This window comes from Episyrphus balteatus, chromosome 1 (genome assembly GCF_945859705.1).
Source record: "Episyrphus balteatus chromosome 1, idEpiBalt1.1, whole genome shotgun sequence".
Lineage (NCBI taxonomy): Eukaryota > Metazoa > Arthropoda > Insecta > Diptera > Syrphidae > Episyrphus > Episyrphus balteatus.
Genome location: NC_079134.1, coordinates 137,580,749 through 137,602,411, shown reverse-complemented (window position 1 = coordinate 137,602,411; position 21,663 = coordinate 137,580,749). Strand labels below are relative to the sequence as shown.

Sequence of the window (21,663 nt, the reverse complement as noted above, 5' to 3'; positions counted from 1 at the left end):
ACAGTTTTAAATTTTTTATGTGTATGTGTAGTACACTTTCTTGCAAAGATAACAAGATAATATTCTTCAAAATCTTTGGATAAGTTATAAAGATATAATCAAACCATTTTTATAACGATCAATATTTTCGTCTCTTTTCGCTACTTTTTGAGTTTTTTGTATAACTTGAAAAGCAAGCTGAATTTTAAAATTTTTATGAAGTAATTTTTTGTAGATCATATAATAAAACGGCAAACACTTATTTTGTGGTACAAAATACGAGGCCCAAAAAAACCGAAGGGGCATAAATTATATACCGAACGATAGGAAACTTTATCTAGATGTGCAGAATGTATACTTTATTTATTTTTTTTTTACCGAAATAGATAAAAACAATAAATTAAAATTGAGGAAAAAAACAAAAACAAATGTGCTGAACCACGCCCTCTCCCTTCTGGAAGTGGAAACTTCTAAAAGCAAAGACGAGAACCTTCGAAGACATTCTCGAATTTCGAATAAAATTAAGTGTTGCATATTCTTAGTAGTGAATAAAGTGATTTATATAGTGTGCTTATTTGAGCATAAATAAAAGTTACAATTGGCACTCGAATTTTGAGTGCGGGGTCGGCTAGTATTTATTAATTTGTTACTTAAGATAAGCTATTCAAAAAAGAGAAAAAACGACATTTTTTACTAAATAGTCTATTTGTATCCTCTGATCATTTATGTATATAGATATTGAACATGTAACGGAGAAAAGAAGATACTTTATCTTTCAACATAATGGTCACAATTTAATAATGAACAAATTGAATATACGGCTAGAATTGGATAAAATATGGACTTTTAAAATCTACTGTTTTTGGTCTTTTTGAGCTATTTTTTATTAACTTATCTACAAAAAATTTCTTAATAAAAATTTTCAAATTCGGCTTGATTTTCAAGGAAATTTTATAGACAAAAACTCAAAAAGTACAAAAAGAGTCGATACTATTGATCGTTACAAAAATTTCTTTATAACTTATAAATAGATTTTCAAGTAAATTACACAGGTCGACAAAAATAAAAATATTTTTTGTGCTTGGGTTTAATTTGCATTTTTTGGGTTCATGGTAAACCAAAACAATAGATAATCGCCCTTTCCCCTCCTAAGATTTGCTTTTGTAGTGTTGGGAGCAAAAATACAATTTTCATAACCTGTGAGCCTAACTCGAGTCTTATGAGCTATTGTGCAAGAACCGTGTATTGTACAAAAAAAACTGCTAAGGTATAAAATGTAGATAATTTAAAGCTCTACATTTTTGCCAAATCACTTTATTCGACTTAAATTATAAGAAAAAAGTTTTGATGAATACAAGGGTTCAAGGGTTTTTTGCTCCGAAAAACCCTGTTTCGTTGAATTCAAACTGTAATATTTTTTTATCTAACTTCAACTTTGTCAACTTTTATACTTTTTTGAAAACTGCAATAGTGGGACAAGTTTTAAAAATAATAAACCAGAGTCACACAATACAAATTTCTATCGTCTTGTTGCTCTGAAATAAAAGTAAGAAATTGAGTTTTTATGAAACTCGGAACTGTTAATTAATATGCATAAAAATGGTGTATGAAATAAAACATATTTTTATTAATTAATTGTTTCTTATTGTTAGGCAATGTTTTGGTGAAATAATTGTAAAAAACAAAAATCATTTATGGGCAAAGGAAGAAAAATAATGTTGCAAAGTAGGGATTCTTCGAAATTTCACAACAACTGTAAGTAATTGGGATGAACAAGTAGTTACCAAATTCTGAGAGATCTTAAGTAAGCCTATCAGCCCATTTCGTTTAATCCATTATTTTTTAGACACCCTGTATATGCAACCATAAATATTGAAAATAGAAGGTATCAAATGATGCCTCAAGCTCCCATTTGATAAAAATTCGAACAAAACGAAAATTTCGATTTAATTTTTCTTTTCTCTTCTTAAATTTCCCTTTTTTTTATTTTTCTGAATATGAGCTTTTGCCAAAATTACGCACGACAATTTTTGTAAAAGACAGATTTACTTGAAAACTGGAAATTGCTCTGCTGACCTTTCTGACTATTCATAACACCTATTCGTGTGAAGTTAAAAAAAAAATTAATAATTCTCTGTTTGCAAACAAACAAACAACCCTTCGTCTATTATTATTAAGTATTATGAGCTTAAAACTTGACCTCTTTGTCATTGTCGTTGCAATAAACTCATATTTTCCCTTTAAATCAAAAATCCCAATAAAATTTAATTGAAAAATAAAAAAAAGCTCTTTCTGAATAATGCATCATCTATGTATTATCGATATTAACCAGTCCAAGCCAAAAAAAAAAAAAACATTCATTTTTTATTAAACTTATACATACAATGTAGCTCCATTACATTAAAAACACTTAAATTAAATGATTCATTAATAATAATACACGCAATACCTCCATATCCTTTCATTTCCTCGGAACATTTGTGCTGCTCCATGATCCCAGTCCTTCTAAATGTGTCAGCTTCAATGTCTTTAAATAAAAAATAAAATGCCATTCTTTATGTCATTTTAAGGTTATGTGTTTTTTATTTAACGATTGTATTTGAAATATTTTTACTTCTAGCTTCAAGGGGCACAGAACCCTAAATACATATAAATTTTTTTTTAAAGACCATAACCATCATCTCTCTCACTCAAAAATGCTTCTTTTTATAGGCAACAAGTTGAAACGCAGACTAAAAAAAAAATCTCTACAAAATTTCATGCATAATTATATTATCAAAACATTTATCTCCCCAATGTTATATAAAAATAAAAACCTCAGACCTTTGGGGAATGGGCCAGGACAGTAACCATTTTACCAGAGCACTCTCTGGCTCCCCTCTAAAAAACACATTAAAGTGTGATACAACAGTTTAAATGCTAAAATCACCCCAAGCAAAGAACACTCTTTCTCCCGCCAAAAGTTGCAAAGTACATTACACCATCAAACAGATGTATAGAAGGGGGGTTTGTTTGGTATTTGAATGTGTTTGTATGTGTGTGCTTATCCTCGGGCAGTCGAAAATGATACATCATACGTTTTCGAGTATTATCCCCCCAAAAAATCCAGAGAAAATAACCCCCCAACATTAAATCTGCTCTCAAATATTGCCGCCACTGAGAGTGCGGAGCCGGAAACGACTTTGAATGGTTCGTATTCGTACGTACGTACACAGGCACGTTTTAAAGGATATTCAAATCGCAATAAAAGCAAGAGTCCTATAAATTCCATTATGACAGATTGCAATCGGCCCGCAGCGGAAATTCAACTCGTAAAATGGTTACGAAATTTTTGATATGTTCCTTCTGGCGGCACACACACACATACACAAACAGACTGACACAAGTTCTCTCTGCGATACCTTTATGACTATATTTACCGTTGCCGTGGGGTGCCAGGGGGGGAGTGAAGTTGATTTTATTTTCCAATGCAAAAACGAATTCCTTTACAGAATTTTCAGGTATTGCACGAGTCTTTCGGTCTAAAGAGATTCCAATCAAAACTTCCGACACAAAAATATAAACTCCTGGAAGCGAAAGATCCTTCGACGAAAAAGAATCCTTCGAGCTGGTGTGCTGTCTCTATGTTCTTCGCCATCTTCCTCAGCAGCAACGCCAACGTAGCAACGGAAATTTGGGTTGTTACCGACAACCGGGAAAGGAAATTTGGGCATTGAAAATTGTACACCAGGATATAACATGTCCTGTGTGTCTGCGTGCCTTCCCCAAATCGAATTCCACAGACAAAGTTTTGATATCAAATTCTATGTGTAAAAGCAAAACCCTTAGCAAGGACGAAAGACGTGAGTGTCGAATGTTTATCAAGTAAAATCGATATTCTTCTTTGGAGGCGCACCTGCTTCTTTTGTCTAATTATTACCTCGTAAAATTCTCTCGAGGGTGCAGAGAGCGGGGTCAGTTTTAGCAATTATTCATTGATGCCATGGGATTTGGTTGTACAGATATATTTATATAATGTTTGAAACGTGTATGTATCCTTGAAGGACCAATTTAAATGATTAAAATATGCAAATCTTTAGTAATCCACAAGGTTGTCGTGCTGATAAAATAGCTGTTCCATTGTTAGTAGCTAAATTGGATTGTGTTCCTTTTAAATACAAAGTGTGGGAAAAGGCAGGATCTGGCTCTATAATACCCCTATACACGTAAATAGTGTCGTCCTTGTTGAGAAGGTTATAAAACAAAACCATTTCTTTGAAACTTATAACCGTTATCTTCTACACTCTAAATGACGACGACCGACGATGGTATATAAAACCCAGTGTTGATTAAGTGCAAATGTTGTATAAGAAGCATAAACGCATATAAAATTTACGAGTTAAAAGGAGGTAGATTTGAGTTAAACGATCCTAAAGGGAGTGTTTTTTTTGAGTCAAAAGACTTAATTATTTTTAGTGCAAATGACCAGCTTAAGAACATTTTCTTTTATGAGGGATTACGTACCTACTAACGAAGTGAATTTCACTTTTTTGCTTACGACTTCACTTTGAAATAACCAATTTGGAATTGAAGTTGAAGCTATTAAATCGTTTACCTTTTACAGTCCAGAGGCGTTGGGGCAAATTTTTGTGCTGACCAAGAAAGAAAGAAATTTAAAGTTAGCAAACCTAGGTATAGACAATTACAAATACAGAGTGATAGGTGATACTAATTTTAAAAAGTTCGTTATGAAATTTTGCTAAAATAAGTTTAGAATTATGTATACACGCAAGGAATTTATTAATTATAGTCAAATGTTAGAAAATTGTAAAAAAAAAAAAAAAAATTAGACACTATAATTAAGCCACTAAACCGAATTTCTTTTTAAAAAAAATTGGAATTCTATTATCGAAGAGAACGGTCTATATTATTATGACTGCTAATTGGCTTTTATTGAGCGATTTGTAGTTGAAAGGATTTTATAAGTCTATACTAGGCAGAGCTAGATATTTTCGCATTCATTTTTAACATAGTTATTTCTTGCCATTCGTTGCATTTGATTCTTAATGTTCCAAGTTTTGGCAAATTTATAAAAAAATTATGATACAATATTTTGAGTTAAGTCAGCTTAGAGTGAAAACATGCTAATTGCCAACTGTTATCTCCACATAAAATTTTTTTCAAAAATAGATTGCAAATACAAACAGCTATACAATTTCATTGATTCCTTAACATTTATAAGTACGGATTTTAAAAACTAGGTTTTGGGTTAGTTCAAAAATTTAGAAATCTTAAATATATACCTATGTATATTAATTTTTTTGTCAGGGCTGAAAACTGGAGTTAGCAGCTTTTCATTTTTCTAAGCCGATGATATCTCAAATTTGTCACGTAATAGATTTTTTCTAACTTCTGATTAAAATTCAACATATTAATATTATTTGAATTTTTAATTTATCATAACTACCCTTGCTAATGAAAATAAAATGTTCAACTTGATCTTGTAGTTCAAGTCTTTATCTTAAATATCTATTGGAAATTTAAGATTTTGTTAAGTTCCGAGAAAAAAAAAATGAAAAATAATATGAAGTTAAAAGATTAAATTTTCAAAAACTTTTTTTGTTTTACATTTTCGACTTCACAATGATAAGAAATACCTGTCTGTAAATTTTGATTGAAATTGGCTTATGTTTTTATTAAATATACGAACCTAAAAAATATATATGTCAATTTTTGTAAAAACGGCAGTGTCATATTTTCGTTCTCCGGATTTTTTGAGAAAAACTAAAAATGCAGTTCTGTTAGAATCAATAAGACTATTACGTATTTATACTAAATATAATAGAAATCTCTATAGCCGTTTTCGAAAAAATTGCAATACCTCAAAAACGGTATACAGGGTGTCCCAAAAGTCAACGTCGAAACGAAAACGGTAGATAGGGTAGGTGGTGACAGTTATCAGAAAAATAATTTAAAAAATCGCAGCCATATATTTTGTGAGGACATTCGAAAACAAATTGAAAAAAATGGTCACCCTATTACGGTTGTGCCGTGACTACAAATACAAATCTTAAGTTTTCTCATTTTTTACTTGCGATATAGGTACTATAGGGCAAGTTTAGGATTCGTAACATGACATTACGATGATGGATGGAGAATGCCAAAAAAGTGGGTAAGCGGCAATTCTGTCTGTCTGTCTGTCTGTCTGTCTGTCTGTTATCTGTCTCTATCTGGAGCTGCAGCCTAAACAAGTGAAGTGATTTTGTTCAAACTTGGTAGTTAGCAGTTTTTGGTAATTCCCTAGAGGGGAAATTGAAATTTTTTTTTTTTACCAAAACTAACGGTACCTGCCATATAACGATTTTGATTAAAATTTTTGTTTGTAGTATTACACATAAGAGCCAACTTTTTAAATAAAAAAAATATTTTTTGTACCGTTATTAACGGTACCTGTCATAGAACGGTTTTTTCCTTTCTAAATATCTCGTACAACATTAACCCGATTTTAATGAAAATTTTTATACAAAAGTGTTTAAGTGAAGGTAATATTAAAATTTTAGAAAATTTTCAAAAACGCATTTTTGTATTTTTAAAAAATATTTCAAATTTTTTTTTTTTTGAAAACGGATTAATGAAAAATTTTGAAATTTAGTTTTTATGTGTAAATTAATTATTTCTTCAAAATAACATAGGGTCAATGTGGGTAAATGTAAACAGGGGTAAATGAAAACATGGCTCATAACAAGCTTCAGTTAAATCTATTTGATGCATACATAAGTACAAATCGCGGACGCATGTATCTTTTAACTTATACGTCAAGCTCATTGCTGTCAAGAGAGAATTCATTCGACGAGCGTATTTTCCGTGAAAGATAATTTTTTAAAGTGCCAAACAAGTCGTTAGTCTTTCAGAAAAATTAAATATTTTTGCAGATTCAATAAAGTCAGTATAATTTGCAAATATTTTTTTGTTTTTAATTTTGATGTAGATTCTATGTGATACAAGCAAATTTTAAAATACAGGACATTTATGTCGATTTGCATGTGTTTACATTTACCCCAGAATATTTTTCATAATGGGTAAATGTAAACAACGTATTCTGGGGGTAAATATAAACATACATTTTTGGTGAAATTATTGGTTTTAATAAAAATAACATATTTTAAGTCAATTACTACTGCTAAAGTGCCGCGGAGTCACATTTTAAAGTAGCCAACACCATCATTTTCAGTGGATGATGTTGCAAAATCGGCCTTTGACGTAAAAAAACAAAAAATATTACGTTCAGAGCTGCTCAGGATGCATATTGGGCGCCTATATGAAGAATCAAAGGAAGAAAACAAAAACTTTTATTGGAATTTGAAAAAGTTTTTGTCAAATACCTTCTTGAAAGTTTTTCAAGTTGTTATCCATATGATAAAGAGGAAATTCTAAATTTTATACCACCGTTTACATTTACCCCGAATTTGCAAAAAAACACAAACATGGTGGGGTATTTGTAAACATGCCATATTTGACAGTAATGTAAACAATTTGGAAAATATTTGTTTATATTTATAAAGAAGAATTGCCATCATTTCATATTTGCATTTGAAGATACCATTCAAGTTGTTCCGTGAAAACATAAAAAAATCTAAAGTCGAAAGAAAAAAAAGACATGAAATTGTTTACATTTACCCACATTGACCCTACCAACTATTTTGTTGAAAAATGTTAGAAATTTTTTATATATAAAAAATTATTTTTTAAAAAAACGGCTTCTACGATTTTCGAAAATTTTTTTCTAAAAATACCTTATTATACAAGTAGTAAAATGGCATACTTGTTTTTTTTTTTAACATCATTTAAAACGGTGTTTAATTAACTATAAAAACAGATTTTATTTTTTTACACTTCCTATGAAATTTCTTGAAAATATCAAATTTTACCTAATTTTCTTGAATAAAAAGCTTTAACATTAGAGTTACTTTAAGCATAAGAGCAAGTACGTGCGACCCCAGTCGTGCATTTTATTTCTTTTGTTACGGAACCTTGAATAACCCTGCTTCCAAATGCATTCAAAAATTTTAACTCAGTTGCATCAGTTTTAAAGTAAATATTACATTTTCCGGAATAACGGAATTGTTCCTTAAATTAAAACGCAGATTATTTATTAAAAGCTTAAAAAGCATTTTAGAAAAAAATCTATTTCGATCATTACATAAATTTGGATTGGTTTAGTCATGATTATAACCTCACTATCCCTAAGACCCAACAAACTGTCATAAACATAAATGAAGATTTATATTTTTGCTATAAGACTTTGGTAACTTACTTTTATACCCTATTACCAATTCACTTTCATACTTTCACATATCTTAGCATTTGTCATTTAGGAATTTATGAAAGGTTTTAATTAGTTTCATAAGTATAACCGTCTTAATACTTACCAGGCTTATACCAACATACTTCCTTGATATATGACTCCTACGACCGTATAGATGCCATCTATATTGCCAAAAGACGAAAACAAAAAAAAAATAATTAATTTCATCAAGACTCTTTTATGGAGGCAATTCAATTAGCACCAAAAATTATGGCAAACTACACAAGCAAAAGAATTTTACCACCCTTCAGAAAACATCTTAACAGGTTACAGCCCTTCTCCATTCAATATCGTATAGTCCCACGCAGCTTGGACATGTGTTAGACAAAAAAAAAAAAGAGTGTGTGTACACATGTACACGCGACTGAAGTTATACTTCTCATTCAGTATATGTAAATGAATTTCATTTGATATTTTTAATTTCTATTATGAAGTAATTAATCCACACTTAGTTTTTTTTACATTTTTATCAAGTGAACAATAAATTAATTCTTTCATCCTCCTTGAGTCCATGTAATTTTCAATTTATTCTGTGAAATTTACTCATGTTGTGCGGTTCAGAACGTACGGTATATGGTTAACGAAAGTAAATGAATTGCGCATAAAATGTGCGATATGGTAATTTTATGAGAATTGTGTGTGCTTCAGCACTAGTAGTAGCAATATGGAACTTGCAGGGTTGCTACAAAGCTCAAGAGTTAGCTGAGTTCAGTTCACAGCCCAGCTCAAATTTTGAGCTAGCTCACTTTTGAGCTATGTACCATAGCTCAGCTCATTTGAGCTGAGCTGAAAGTGAGCTGAGCTGATGGTTGAGCTGAGCTGTTGGGTAAGCTGAGCTGTCGGTGAGCTGAGCTGTTGGGTGAGCTAAGGTAAAGTGAGCTGAGCCGTGATGGGTAAGGGGATACATTGATTTTTATATGGAAAGTATAATGAAATATGAAGATATTTTAAACTTTTATAAAACACCATAGCTTAAGATGTTTGGTTCTAGTTATTAATGGAATTAATGAAGTTATACTTCTTATGGGAGGGTGGGTATGAAAATTTACTTTTTGACAAGAATGTCAAAGGGATTATGACGCGATCACCCTGGGTAGCAGGGCTGTCGTTTCACCTTTAGAGTAGGCAGTACTTTAGTATTTAAAAATGCAGTACGCCGCAGTACGGCAAACATAAAACACACAACACGTTGCAAGTTACATGTTTCATGTGGCAAGTTGCATGTGGCAAGTCGTATGTGGCAAGTTGCATGTGGCAAGTTGTATGTGGCAAGTTGCGTGTGGCAAGTTGCATGTGGCAAGTTGCGTGTGGCAAGTTGCATGTGGTAATTTCCATGTGGCAAGTTGCCAGGGTTGCAAAAAGCTCACATTTCAGCTCAGCTCACAGCTCAGCTCAAATTTGAGCTAGGTACCATAGCTAAGCTCATTTGAGCTGAGCTGAAAGTGAGCTGAGCTGAAAGTGAGCGCCCCAACTTCCAACGCCTATATCTCGGAATTTTGAAAAAAATGAAAAAAATGTTTTGATGCCAAAAGGTAGCGAGGACTCTAACCTACATTTGGGTACAACTCCCATCCCTGTAGGTGCACGCGTTCTCAAACCGGGTGAACTTAAAGGTAAAAAAAAAGTTAAGCCCGATTCTGAAAAAATAGGTATGATGTGGCGGTTTAACATGGAAGATGATTTTTTATAAATCTGAGAATGTGCAAAGCGTAGGCCCATGACACAAGCTATCATTGGGCATCACTCCCAAAAATTGCTCTCAAGCGGTTTAGCTTCCAGGAGCGTTCAAAGATTCGGGGATTTTTCGAAAAAAAATTTTACCCCAACTTTCAAACGCGATTTTCTCGGAATTTTGAAAAAAATCGAAAAACCGGATTATACCACTATCGGCTAGCTGAGAATATAAGCTTTCATATGGCACCACTCCCCTGTCTCTAGATCAAAGCGTTCCAACGCCTATACCGCGGAATTTTGAAGAAAATGAAAATAAATTTTTTGATGCCAAAAGATAGCGGGGACTCTAACCTACATTTGGGTACAACTCCCATTCCTGTAGGTCCACGCGTTCTCAAACCGGGAGAACTTAAAAGTAAAAAAAAAAAATAGGCACGGTTCTGAAAAAATAGGCATGATGTGGCGGTTTAACATGGAAGATGATTTTTTAAAAATCTGAGAATGTGCAAAGCGTAGGCCCATGACACAAGCTATCATTTGGCATCACTCCCAAAAATTGCTCTAAAGCGGTTTAGCTTCCAGGAGCGTTTAAAGATTCGGGGATTTTTCGAAAAAAAAAAATTTACCCCAACTTTCAAAACCGATTTTCTCGGAATTTTGAAAAAAGTCGAAAAACCGGATTGTACCGGAATTTTTTTTTTATGATAAAAAAAGAAAAATTTACAATCAAAAACACCAAGAGAAAAGATCACGAAAAATTATCTGTCTTATTTATAAAAATATCTATGTGTTAAAATAATTCCATTAATAACTAGAACCAAACATCTTAAGCTATGGTGTTTTTTAAAAGTTTAAAATATCTTCATATTTCATTATACTTTCCAAATAAAAATCAATGTATCCTCTCACCCATCACAGCTCAGCTCACTTTACCTTAGCTCACCCAACAGCTCAGCTCAACCATCAGCTCAGCTCACTTTCAGCTCAGCTCAAATGAGCTGAGCTATGGTACATATCTCAAAAGTGAGCTAGCTCAAAATTTGAGCTGAGCTGCGAGCTGAGCTCAGCTCACTTTTGAGCTTTGTAGCAACCCTGCAAGTTGCATATTGCTACTACTACTGCCGTACTATACTACTACTGCCGTACTAAGCAAAAAGGGCGCATGAGCCAAAAATCCAAAATTGACTTAAAGGCATATTTGACATCCTGAAACAATGCCTCATTTATATGTTAACTAAAAACAACGCATTTTCAATTCTAAGTGGCTCAAAACAGTCAATGAAGATGAGCACAACGATATTACTCCGCTGTATTCCTCAATAGAAAAATGCATTTATTACTACCTACAACTCTAAAAATTTAAAAAAAAATAGATACACATTTGGGAACCTTGAACAATATTTAATTGTTGTGTAAACTAAAAATTATAATTTTCCTACTAAAAGTTGTTTAAAATCATTTTTGAAATTGAGCACATTTACAATTCTCAACCTTTTCCCTTATCAGTAAAATGCATTTATCTCAAAACTACAAAAATGGATATGCGCCCTTTTTGCTTAGCACGGCAGACTAGTGCTGAAGCACACACAATTCTCATAAAATTACCATATCGTACATTTTATGCGCAATCATTTACTTTCGTTAACCATATATAGTACGTTCTGAACCGCACAACATGAGTAAAGTTCACAGATTAAATTGAAAACTACATGGACGCAAGGAGGATGAAAGAATTAATTTATTGTTCACTTGATAAAAATTTAAAAAACGAAGTGTGGATTAATTAATTTAATAATAGAAATTAAAAATATCAAATGAAATTCATTTATATATGTATACTGAATGAGAAGTATAACTTCAGTCGAGTGTACATGTGTACACACACTCTTTTTTTTAACACATGGATATTTTTATAAATAAAACAGATAATTTTTCGTGATCTTTTTTCTTGGTTTTTTTCATAGTAAATATATTTCTATTTTTTTTAGTAAAATATTTCTTTTTTTATCATAAAAAAAAAAATTCCGGTACAATCCGGTTTTTCGACTTTTTTCAAAATTCCGAGAAAATCGTGTTTGAAAGTAAGGGTAAAATTTTTTTTCGGAAAATCCCCGAATCTTTGAATGCTCCTGGAAGCTAAACCGTTTGAGAGCAATTTTTGGGAGTGATGCCAAATGATAGCTTGTGTCATGGGCCTACGCTTTGCACATTGTCAGATTTTTAAAAAATCGCCTTCCATGTTAAACCGCCACATCATGCCAATTTTTTCAGAATCGTGCCTATTTTTTTTTTTACTTTTAAGTTCTCCCGGTTTGAGAACGCGTGGACCTACAGGGATAAGAGTTGTACCCAAATGTAGGTTAGAGTCCCCGCTACCTTTTGGCATCAAAAAATTTGTTTTCATTTTCTTCAAAACTCCGCGATATAGGCGTTCGAACGCTTTGATCTAGAAACAGGGGAGTGGTGCCATATGAAAGCTTATATTCTCAGCTACCCGATAGTGGTATAATCCGGTTTTTCGATTTTTTTCAAAATTCCGAGAAAATCGTGTTTGAAAGTAAGGGTAAAATTTTTTTTCGAAAAATCCCCGAATCTTTGAACGCTCCTGGAAGCTAAACCGTTTGAGAGCAATTTTTGGGAGTGATGCCAAATGATAGCTTGTATCATGGGCCTACGCTTTGCACATTGTCAGATTTTTAAAAAATCGCCTTCCATGTTAAACCGCCACATCATGCCAATTTTTTCAGAATCGTGCCTATTTTTTTTTTACTTTTAAGCTCTCCCGGTTTGAGAACGCGTGGACCTACAGGGATAAGAGTTGTACCCAAATGTAGGTTAGAGTCCCCGCTACCTTTTGGCATCAAAAATTTTATTTTTCAATTTCTTCAAAATTCCGGGATATAGGCGTTGGAAGTTGGGGGCGCTCACTTTCAGCTCAGCTCACTTTCAGCTATGGAACCTAGCTCAAAAGTGAGCTAGCTCAAATTTGAGCTGATCTGTGAGCTAAGCTGATATGTGAGCTTTTTGCAACCCTGGCAACTTGCCACATGGAAATTACCACATGCAACTTGTCACATGCAACTTCCCACATGCAACTTGCCACACGCAACTTGCCACATACAACTTGCCACATGCAACTTGCCACATGCAACTTGCCACATACAACTTGCCACATGCAACTTGCCACATGTAACTTGCAACGTGTTGTGTGTTTTATGTTTGCCGTACGGCGTACTGCATTTTTAAATACTAAAGTACTGACTACTCTAAAGATGAAACGACATCCCTGCTACCCATGGTGATCGCGTCATAATCCCTTTGACATTCTTGTCAAAAAGTGAATTTTCATACTCACCCTCCCATAAGAAGTATAACTTCAAAAAAACACCCAAAATACGTGGAAAGAAAATCTAATTAAAAGATGGGTACAAAAATGCATGAGACTTAGAGGCTAGCATTTATGCCCGACATCAAACAATAATCGTAAAATATTTTTTCTTAAGATTGTGACGGAGCATGGAGCTATTATTTGTAGCATTTTTAGTCAGGACAATCGTCGATTGTGGGATATGAAGTTGGGTGAAAAAAAAATGTGGTCATTTACTACGTAGATAAAAACTTGGTTGTATTACTGATTCTGATGTAATAACGAATATTCACCACACGAACTGTCCATAACTGGGGATTTAGCAACGCGTGTCTGTATTAAGAAGTTACTTATTATGAATTATTGTTTTTTGTAAGTAATGAGAACTTTATGTTGATGATAAGATTGGTTTTATGTTTAACTAAAGGATATACAAAAAATATATAATTCAATTTTTTTACATTTTGTTTAAGGTCACTGCAAAAAGCGAATCAGTTCAAGTCGTAGAAATTAATTATTTTTACGAGGGTCAGTCAGAAAGTAAGTTTAAGGGTCCGATTAGGTGGCGAGTGAGTGGTCAACAAAAAAAAAAACTTGTTATTTTCATACATTTGTAGGTACATTTTTTGTATCTACAAAATTTGTTATTTAATTTAACACAGACGAATCGCTCAAACTGATTACTTGAATTTGTATAACACTTGGTATCACTTCAAGTCCATTGTTGGTTCAGAAACGTTTAAATAAAGGTGACAAATAAGTCACCAGTTGCATCGATCTGACTGTTTCGAATGTTATAGTTTAATTATAATAAACAACGTAACAAAGTTAATATTGTTTTTGTGTATTTTTTAGTTTGTAACTTTATTTTTTAAATCAAACTTAATTTTACAAAAATCCAACTTTCATGTAAACATTCTTGTACGAATAAGCTTCTTTTTTATGACTTTTATACAAAACAACATTATAACCAAATTTTAAAGAGCTTTAACTAAACAAGACTTCTTCCCTATGGCAACCCAAATAATTTTCCTGTTTGCAACTTTTATTATAAAACTCTTCCTTTTGCATTATCCTAATCGAAATGCAAATAGTCTACATCTGCAATGAAAATCCCTGCACTTTGTTGTGTCTTCTGTATCCTAGTCGAGACGGCCGGGCCACCAACCAGCTTCATGTATAGATATACTATATCATCTGCAATCCTTTGGTCTACATCCTTGTTTAGGAAAAAATGCTTAAACAGAATGCTTAGAGGATTTTATTTTGTATTTGCCTTCGTGATTACATGAAAAGATGAAATGTTGACTTTTCCGTAATATTTCCAAGGACCAAAAACCTCAAAGGCATGATGGTCATGTCTCCACAACAACTTTTCTTTGCTTTTGAATCATAGTCTTATAACCCCTATTTGAGTAAAAAGTATGGGTAGTGGCATTTTTGTCTGGTCGAAAAGCCTTTTGGCACACGTCAATAAATATTTGCTTATGTAGGTACCGTATTAGATTGTATACCAACCGCGCCACAAGGCACCTACATAGACCATTCAAAATATATTATTTCAACACAAAAATGACTTTGATATCCTTCGGGAAAATAGAAATGATAACGAAATCATTTTCTTTTTCTGTATATTTTGTTAATTTTCCGGTGGACGATTCTTATTTTGTAATTTAGCAATAACCATTTACTTTAATACCAGTATTTTCACCCAAAAAGATTGTCTAATGTTCTGGTGGTTAACCTAACAATGAGTACCTAACGTTCGTTGTCGGTCGTCGCGTCAACAGCAAACGAATTAAGTTTAAGGATACTCATTATCATTACACGGGAAGGTATGAATTTGTAAGCAAAAGTTTCTTTTTGTAATTTTTAGACATTTGAGATTTTTTTAAATAATTGTTCTTCTTCTGAAGAAAAAAATACCTGCCTTCTTTCAAGACTTTTAAGTGCTATATTGAAAGAGAAATTCGCACAAAAATTATTCTTTATTTAGACTCAGACATTAAAGTAAAAAAAAAAAAAATGTGAAACAATGCGACAAAAATCACTAAGGAATGTCGCAGCAATTTTCAAAGAAAAATATGAAAGCGAAAGTTTTCCTCTGGTCGAGTTGGCAGAGCTAGAGATTTATTATTTGTCTGCAGAAAAATTACAAAAAAAATACTATGGCACCAGAAGTTACCTCCAAAGTATGATAAATAGTTTTTAAATTTAGAAAGTTTGGATTTTGATTAAAAATATATTTTTACTTGAAAATAAGAGAAAAGGAAAAAAAGGGTGTTTTGCTCAGGTTCAAAATAATAAAAAAAATCTTCTTTCAAGTAAATAAAACTTAATTTTTTTGCTATCTTTGGATTACTACAAAACTACAAAACATCTAAAAATCTACTTTTACTAAGTGAATTTTAATAACTTATTTATTACATTAGATTTCATTTTTCAACATGATAACAATTGGTTTGCAAACTTCGGAAGTTTCAATAATAGTAATAAATTTAGAATGCCACGGACTCATCTACATAATATGTGCCCATAATTATGAAAGTAGACTAAGTCACTCCTAAAAATGCCATCAAATCTAGCCTAAAAATTATTATTATTTAAGGGGTAAAGTTTATTTGAAGAAGAAACTGCAGTAAATAAATTTCTTTATTGCTCCTTCAGTGATTTCATAAAAAAAAATACAATTAAATCGTTTTAAGAAAATTATTATATAAGTTTTTCTTAAACCAATGCAAAAAGTGACTTAGTCCACTTTAATAACACTGGCCAACAATTTTCAAATTTTTAAAAATTTTCAGAAAGATTTATATCTAATTTTATAGATTTGGGTTCAGTAAGCTCAAAAATCATATTGGTTTCTTTCTAGCAGCTCTAGTTTTTGTAATATTAAATTTTTCATATTTGGGGAATATTCATACTAATTTTTCAGTTTTCCTTATTTTGAGCGTTTATTCCAGACAAATTTATATTAAACTTAATGTATTAAGGGTCAGTAAACCTAAAAATCACACTCATTTATTTCTAGGAGCTCTATTTTTTGAAATATTTAAGTTTTCCACATTTTGGGTGTAATTTCGTACTAATTTTAAAGTTATGCTTATTTTAAATGTTTGTTAAGATTTTCCAGAAAATTTTTTGTCGAATCTATTGCATTTGGGCTCACTAAGCTTAAAATATCACACTGGTTGCTTTCTAGGAGCTCTAGTTTTTTAGATATTTTAATTTTTCACATTTTGGGGTGATTTCATACTACTATTTTTTTTAGATTTTATTACTACAAGCGTTTTTAAAGTTTTGTTTTAAAAATTTATTTTGAATGCATTGTATTTTGGTTCAGTTGTAAAATAAAAATACAAAAACAAATTTTTTACTAAAAAAAAAATTTAACAAAAAAAAAATTTGTATGAATTTCTATCCCTTTTCATGTATGAATAACTCAAGAACTAGAGCTGCTAGAAAAAAACTAATGTTGTTTCAGCACCCTAAATTTAGTAAGAAATGATAAACAACACTCTAGAAAATTTGTATGTGTTGGCCAGTGTAATCAAGGACACATATATATACATAATTTTTAACTATAAAGGCCTAACTACATTGATCACTTTTTGATAAAGTACAAAATTAGGTACAGAGTAAAAGTGAAAAAAAAATTATTTTTTTCTAACCGAAATCTAAGCTTGCTACATAACTTTTGTAAGTTTTCCAGTCGGTAAAAATTTTAAGAAATAGTTAGGTACATTTGAATTTTTTTTTTTTAATATTTGTCCCTTTTTCACTTTTAAGACCAATGTTAATAGCCTTTTCACACCAAGCCAAAAACGCGGTTTTTGTGAAAAACCCTAAAAACCTATATCAAAAACACAAGTTTTTCCATACATTTTTCATAAACCACAAGTTTTCGTAAAACACAAGTTTTTGATTAAACTCGCCAAAAACCTGAAAATTAAAACATTCAACTCCAAACAAAATAACCAAACAAACCTTTTGAGGAATTCAGCAACAATTCAGCGGACAAAAAAAAAAGAACTGACAGGCAAAGAAAACAAATGCGGTTTGTTGATTTTTTTTGATAATATAAATCAAATTTCTTTTTTTATTTCTAATTATAGAAAATGGCAGAGCAGAAAAAATAAACAAAAACAAAAATGTGGGGGACCGAAGATGAAGAGTTCCTCTTGGAACTTTGGGCTGAAAAGGAGCCACAGCTCAAAGGCAGCCGAAAAAACAGTCATATTTACATCAAAATGTCTAAAGAATTTTTGGGGCGGCCAATATATTATTCTCCGGAAGAAATTAAAATGAAACTACACAATTTAACGACCAAATAAATAAAATTATATTTAAATTATCAGAGTTCATTTTATTTGATCAATTTTGTGAGCTCAAGCTGATTTAAACAACAGAAATTAAATCCCATCGAAAACTTGACATTTGGATGTCAAAAAATTTTAAACGTCAAACAAAAACCTGTAAATTTGTGGTGTGAACGCTTTTCGGGTTTTTGAAAACTTTTTGCCATAAACCGCGTTTTTGGGTTTGGTGTGAAAAGGCTATAAGGCTTAAAACTACAATTTGGTCAAATTGTCAAATGCTTAAAGCTAAGAGTCGTTTCTTAAACTATTATGTTATCAAATAACCAAAATTGGTGCTTTTGAAAAGCTACAGGAGCAGTAAATAATTGCTTTATAACAAAACATGATTGTTTTCAGACTTTATTCAAAATAACAGGGAAGTTTTTTTCTGTTTTCAACAAATGTTACAAAAAAAATTAAATAAATAAATATTTTGATTCATATGATTTTTATTGTTTCATCGTGAAAATTATTATCACAAATATTTTTTTGTCTTACAAAAATAACTGCTCCATAAACGATAATAACCTGTATAAATCATTCCAAATTTTACTGACCCAATTTACTTATATGCCTCACGTAGTAGAGTAAAATATGAATATGATGCATTTAAAAGTGATTGAAATGTTTCCAGTGACATTGGATAAATATTCCCAAGCATAATCTAAAAATAAAAACAAAACTTAATTTACTTAAGTAAACCATACACACATGAGTGCATATGTAGGTAATGTATACTCTTGTATATTTACCACCAATGGTTTTTGGGTCCTCATTATAAAACAGAGTAATGTCCTCTTAAATCGTGCACTGCAATGAAACCATTCAACATCATATGCTGCAATAGAAACTTGAATGCTCTTTTTTTTTGTTTCCCCAAAAGTATCCGGTAGAATGCAATGCATTAATGGATTAAGTTGAAAAAAATTATCATTTCCATTGTAAATTGAAAAGAAAAAAAACTTACCTCAGTTAAAAGTTCGTTAGCTTGCCAGTAATATGTAAAGAGTACATATAACATTGTCATAATGTACATTATAACTGCAATTTTCTGCATAAACGACTCAAGCTGAGAACAATATAATTTCATTATGAAACAAAAAATAACTCATTAATATTATTTCAATGCAATAAAACTCACAATATTCAAACAAAAGAGCAATGCACAAAGAATCACAGAGTAAATCATAAACTCGGCAAAAAGGATGTATGTTACAAGAGAATTTAAATCCTCTACAAATCTATTGTTGAAAGAAAGTAATAATATTTTTAGTTTTAATTAATTTCACATATTAATGTCATTAAACAAAAAGAAAACAAAAAACACCTCATAATTCTAGCATGATAGGAAATGCATGCAATCAGGTCACGATACATTTGCTCTTCGGATTTATGTTGACTATACAACTTCCTAAGCCTCATCTGGATATTTTTCAAAGCAGCTGTTCCAAACATTGCAAATGCAACAAAAAGACTCACAAATGGCATATACATTGATGTTAGGATGACAGGAAACGAAAGCTGCATAAAATATATGATTTCATAGACTGGAAACAAAGTGACATCCACACCGGGAATCGCAACTCCAAACGGATGAACTTTATCAGAATATAAATAGATTAAATGTTAAATTTGCTTAAGGTAGCAGGTTTTTATAAAAAAATGAAACTTGTACAGCCAAATTTGCATTTAAATACAAAATTAAGAAAAAAAAGTACGTATACACCACAGTGTACCATATACAATTTTAATTAAATCAAGTAAAATTAACGTTAAAAAATAGTTTTTTAATCAACAAACTATAGTAAACATAATAAAATGCACGACTGGGTCGCACGAACTTGCTCTTGGAGTTAAAGTTGCTTAAATTTTTAAGACTTTTTATATAGAAATTTAGAAAAAAAATAAAATTCGTTTAAAAAAAAAATAAAATAAAATCTGAAATTGAATTGCCCTCCAAAATAAGTATGCAGTTTTGATTGATATATTAACGTGCATTTTTAGGAAAAAAATTTTCAAAATCGTTAGAGCCGTTTTTTTAAAAAACCATTTTTTATAAATAATTTTTGGGAAAAAAAGTTTGAAAATAAAATTGGTATGCCATTTTGTAGAAATCACTAATCAACATCTAAAAACAAAATTTTAAAAAATTCAATGTCCCGTTTTCGAAAAATTGATTTTTCAAAAAAAAAATTTCAAAATTTTTTTAAAAATCCAAAAATTATTTTTTTGAAAATTTTATTGTTGGTTTATATTTAAATTATATAAATGCTTCTTCACAAAAAGTTTCGTTGAAATCGAATAAGAAGTTTCGGAGATATTCGAATTTAAAAAAAACGGTTCTATGGCAGGTACCGTTAATAATGATTTTCGAAAAAAAATTTTTTCATTGAAATATAGACCTTAGCTCAAAACTAACATTTGAATTTTTTAAACAAAATCGTTGGAGCCGTTTTTGAGATATTTCAATTTTACTAAAATCGGTATATGACAAGTACCGTTATTTTTGGTCCAAAAAAATTAATTCCAAAAATCCCTCTGGAGAGTCGCCAAATAACGCTACATACCAAGTTTGACATTAATCGGTCCATCCGTTTAGGCTGTAGGTTCTTATACAGACAGACAGACAGACAGACTGACAGACAGACAGACAGACGGACTTCCGGGACATACTTTTTTGGCATTGTCTACCATCGTAATGTCATGGAAAAATGTTATCTCAACTTTTTTTTTTTGTACGAATGCATAACTTGATATACATATAGTACCTATATCGCAAGTAAAAAAAGAGTGAATTACCTTTGGTCTTACTAAAAACGGGATAAATAAGTGCGCCAATTAGGTCAAAAAACGATGCAGTCAAGTTGAAGGTAGATATTTTCCTAGCTTCTCGAGTGGCTTTTTTAAGAATTTCTTTTGCAGCTTCATTGTTACTTTCCTTTGATAAAAAATAGCATTATTCTTAAACATTTTTAACACTAAATCTTACTTCAATATCAACATAAAGAACCGCCAATTCTGACATGAATGTTTCAAATCTTCTCCGATTGAATATGACCATCACAGTTCGAAGTAATGAATTAAAGATGGCTATAGCATAAAAAGCATTCAATATAAACGTATCCACTTGGCCCCATTTTTGATAAAGAAACACAAATTGTAGTACATTCATAACAGCAATCGGTCCAACAAAAACATATCGTCGCCAGGTATGGGACAATATTATTGACCAAAATTTCCAAATCCTAACATTAATTGATAAAATGGGAATTTTTTCAAAATTCATTTTACTCAGCTACAACTTTACTAACGAAATGTTTTTAAATTGCATTCCGCAAAATGATTTATATTGTTTTCTTTTTTTTTTTGGTGGATCGAATCGTTTTGGATTAAAATGACAATCTGTTGCAAAATTTATGTGGCAAGTGTATGCACCTGGTGCTGCTAAACTTAATGATGGTCGTTTATTTGGATATAATGAAATTTATTATTCCACCAAAATGGACAGGGATTAAAATTGGCACTTCTCTGCATATTCATATATGTGCTTTTAACTATTGGTTATCGTTAGCAATTGAAAAAGCTACTAAATGGTGGAAGTGATATGAAGAGTTTTTCAATAATAAAATAGTTGGGGGATAGAAGTATACCCAGTTGTTAGAATAAATGGTTTAATCAGCTAACTTATGAAACTTTCAAAATTGGGAGTGTGATTAAAATAATGGTTATCGAAAATGTATGCTGCAATTAAGTTGGTTATATTGAAGGATACCAAAAAAATTTAATGGAAACTAATAAAATGTTGTAGTTTTCGTTGTTAGTGAATTGGTTTTGTCATATTATAATGGTATACAAGAGTTTAAATTGATTGGAAGTCTTTTAAAGTTGAGCACTGTATTTTTTAACCAAAGTTTTTTAAGAGTTAACTTCTTCATCAATTG

General features: G+C 31.2%; 1 protein-coding gene across 1 annotated transcript; it reads right to left on the bottom strand.

Annotated features, from left to right (window-relative positions):
- Positions 1 to 18,279: 18,279 nt before the first annotated feature.
- On the bottom strand, positions 18,280 to 21,013 carry LOC129906389 (odorant receptor 43a-like). Its single transcript, XM_055982137.1, has 7 exons — positions 20,712 to 21,013; positions 20,522 to 20,660; positions 19,050 to 19,320; positions 18,864 to 18,963; positions 18,690 to 18,791; positions 18,475 to 18,582; positions 18,280 to 18,386 (listed from the first exon to the last, which is right to left on the bottom strand). Exons 1-7 carry the CDS (start codon positions 21,006 to 21,008, stop codon positions 18,285 to 18,287), a joined length of 1,119 nt encoding a protein of 372 aa, XP_055838112.1. The 5' UTR covers positions 21,009 to 21,013; the 3' UTR covers positions 18,280 to 18,284.
- Positions 21,014 to 21,663: the final 650 nt, after the last annotated feature.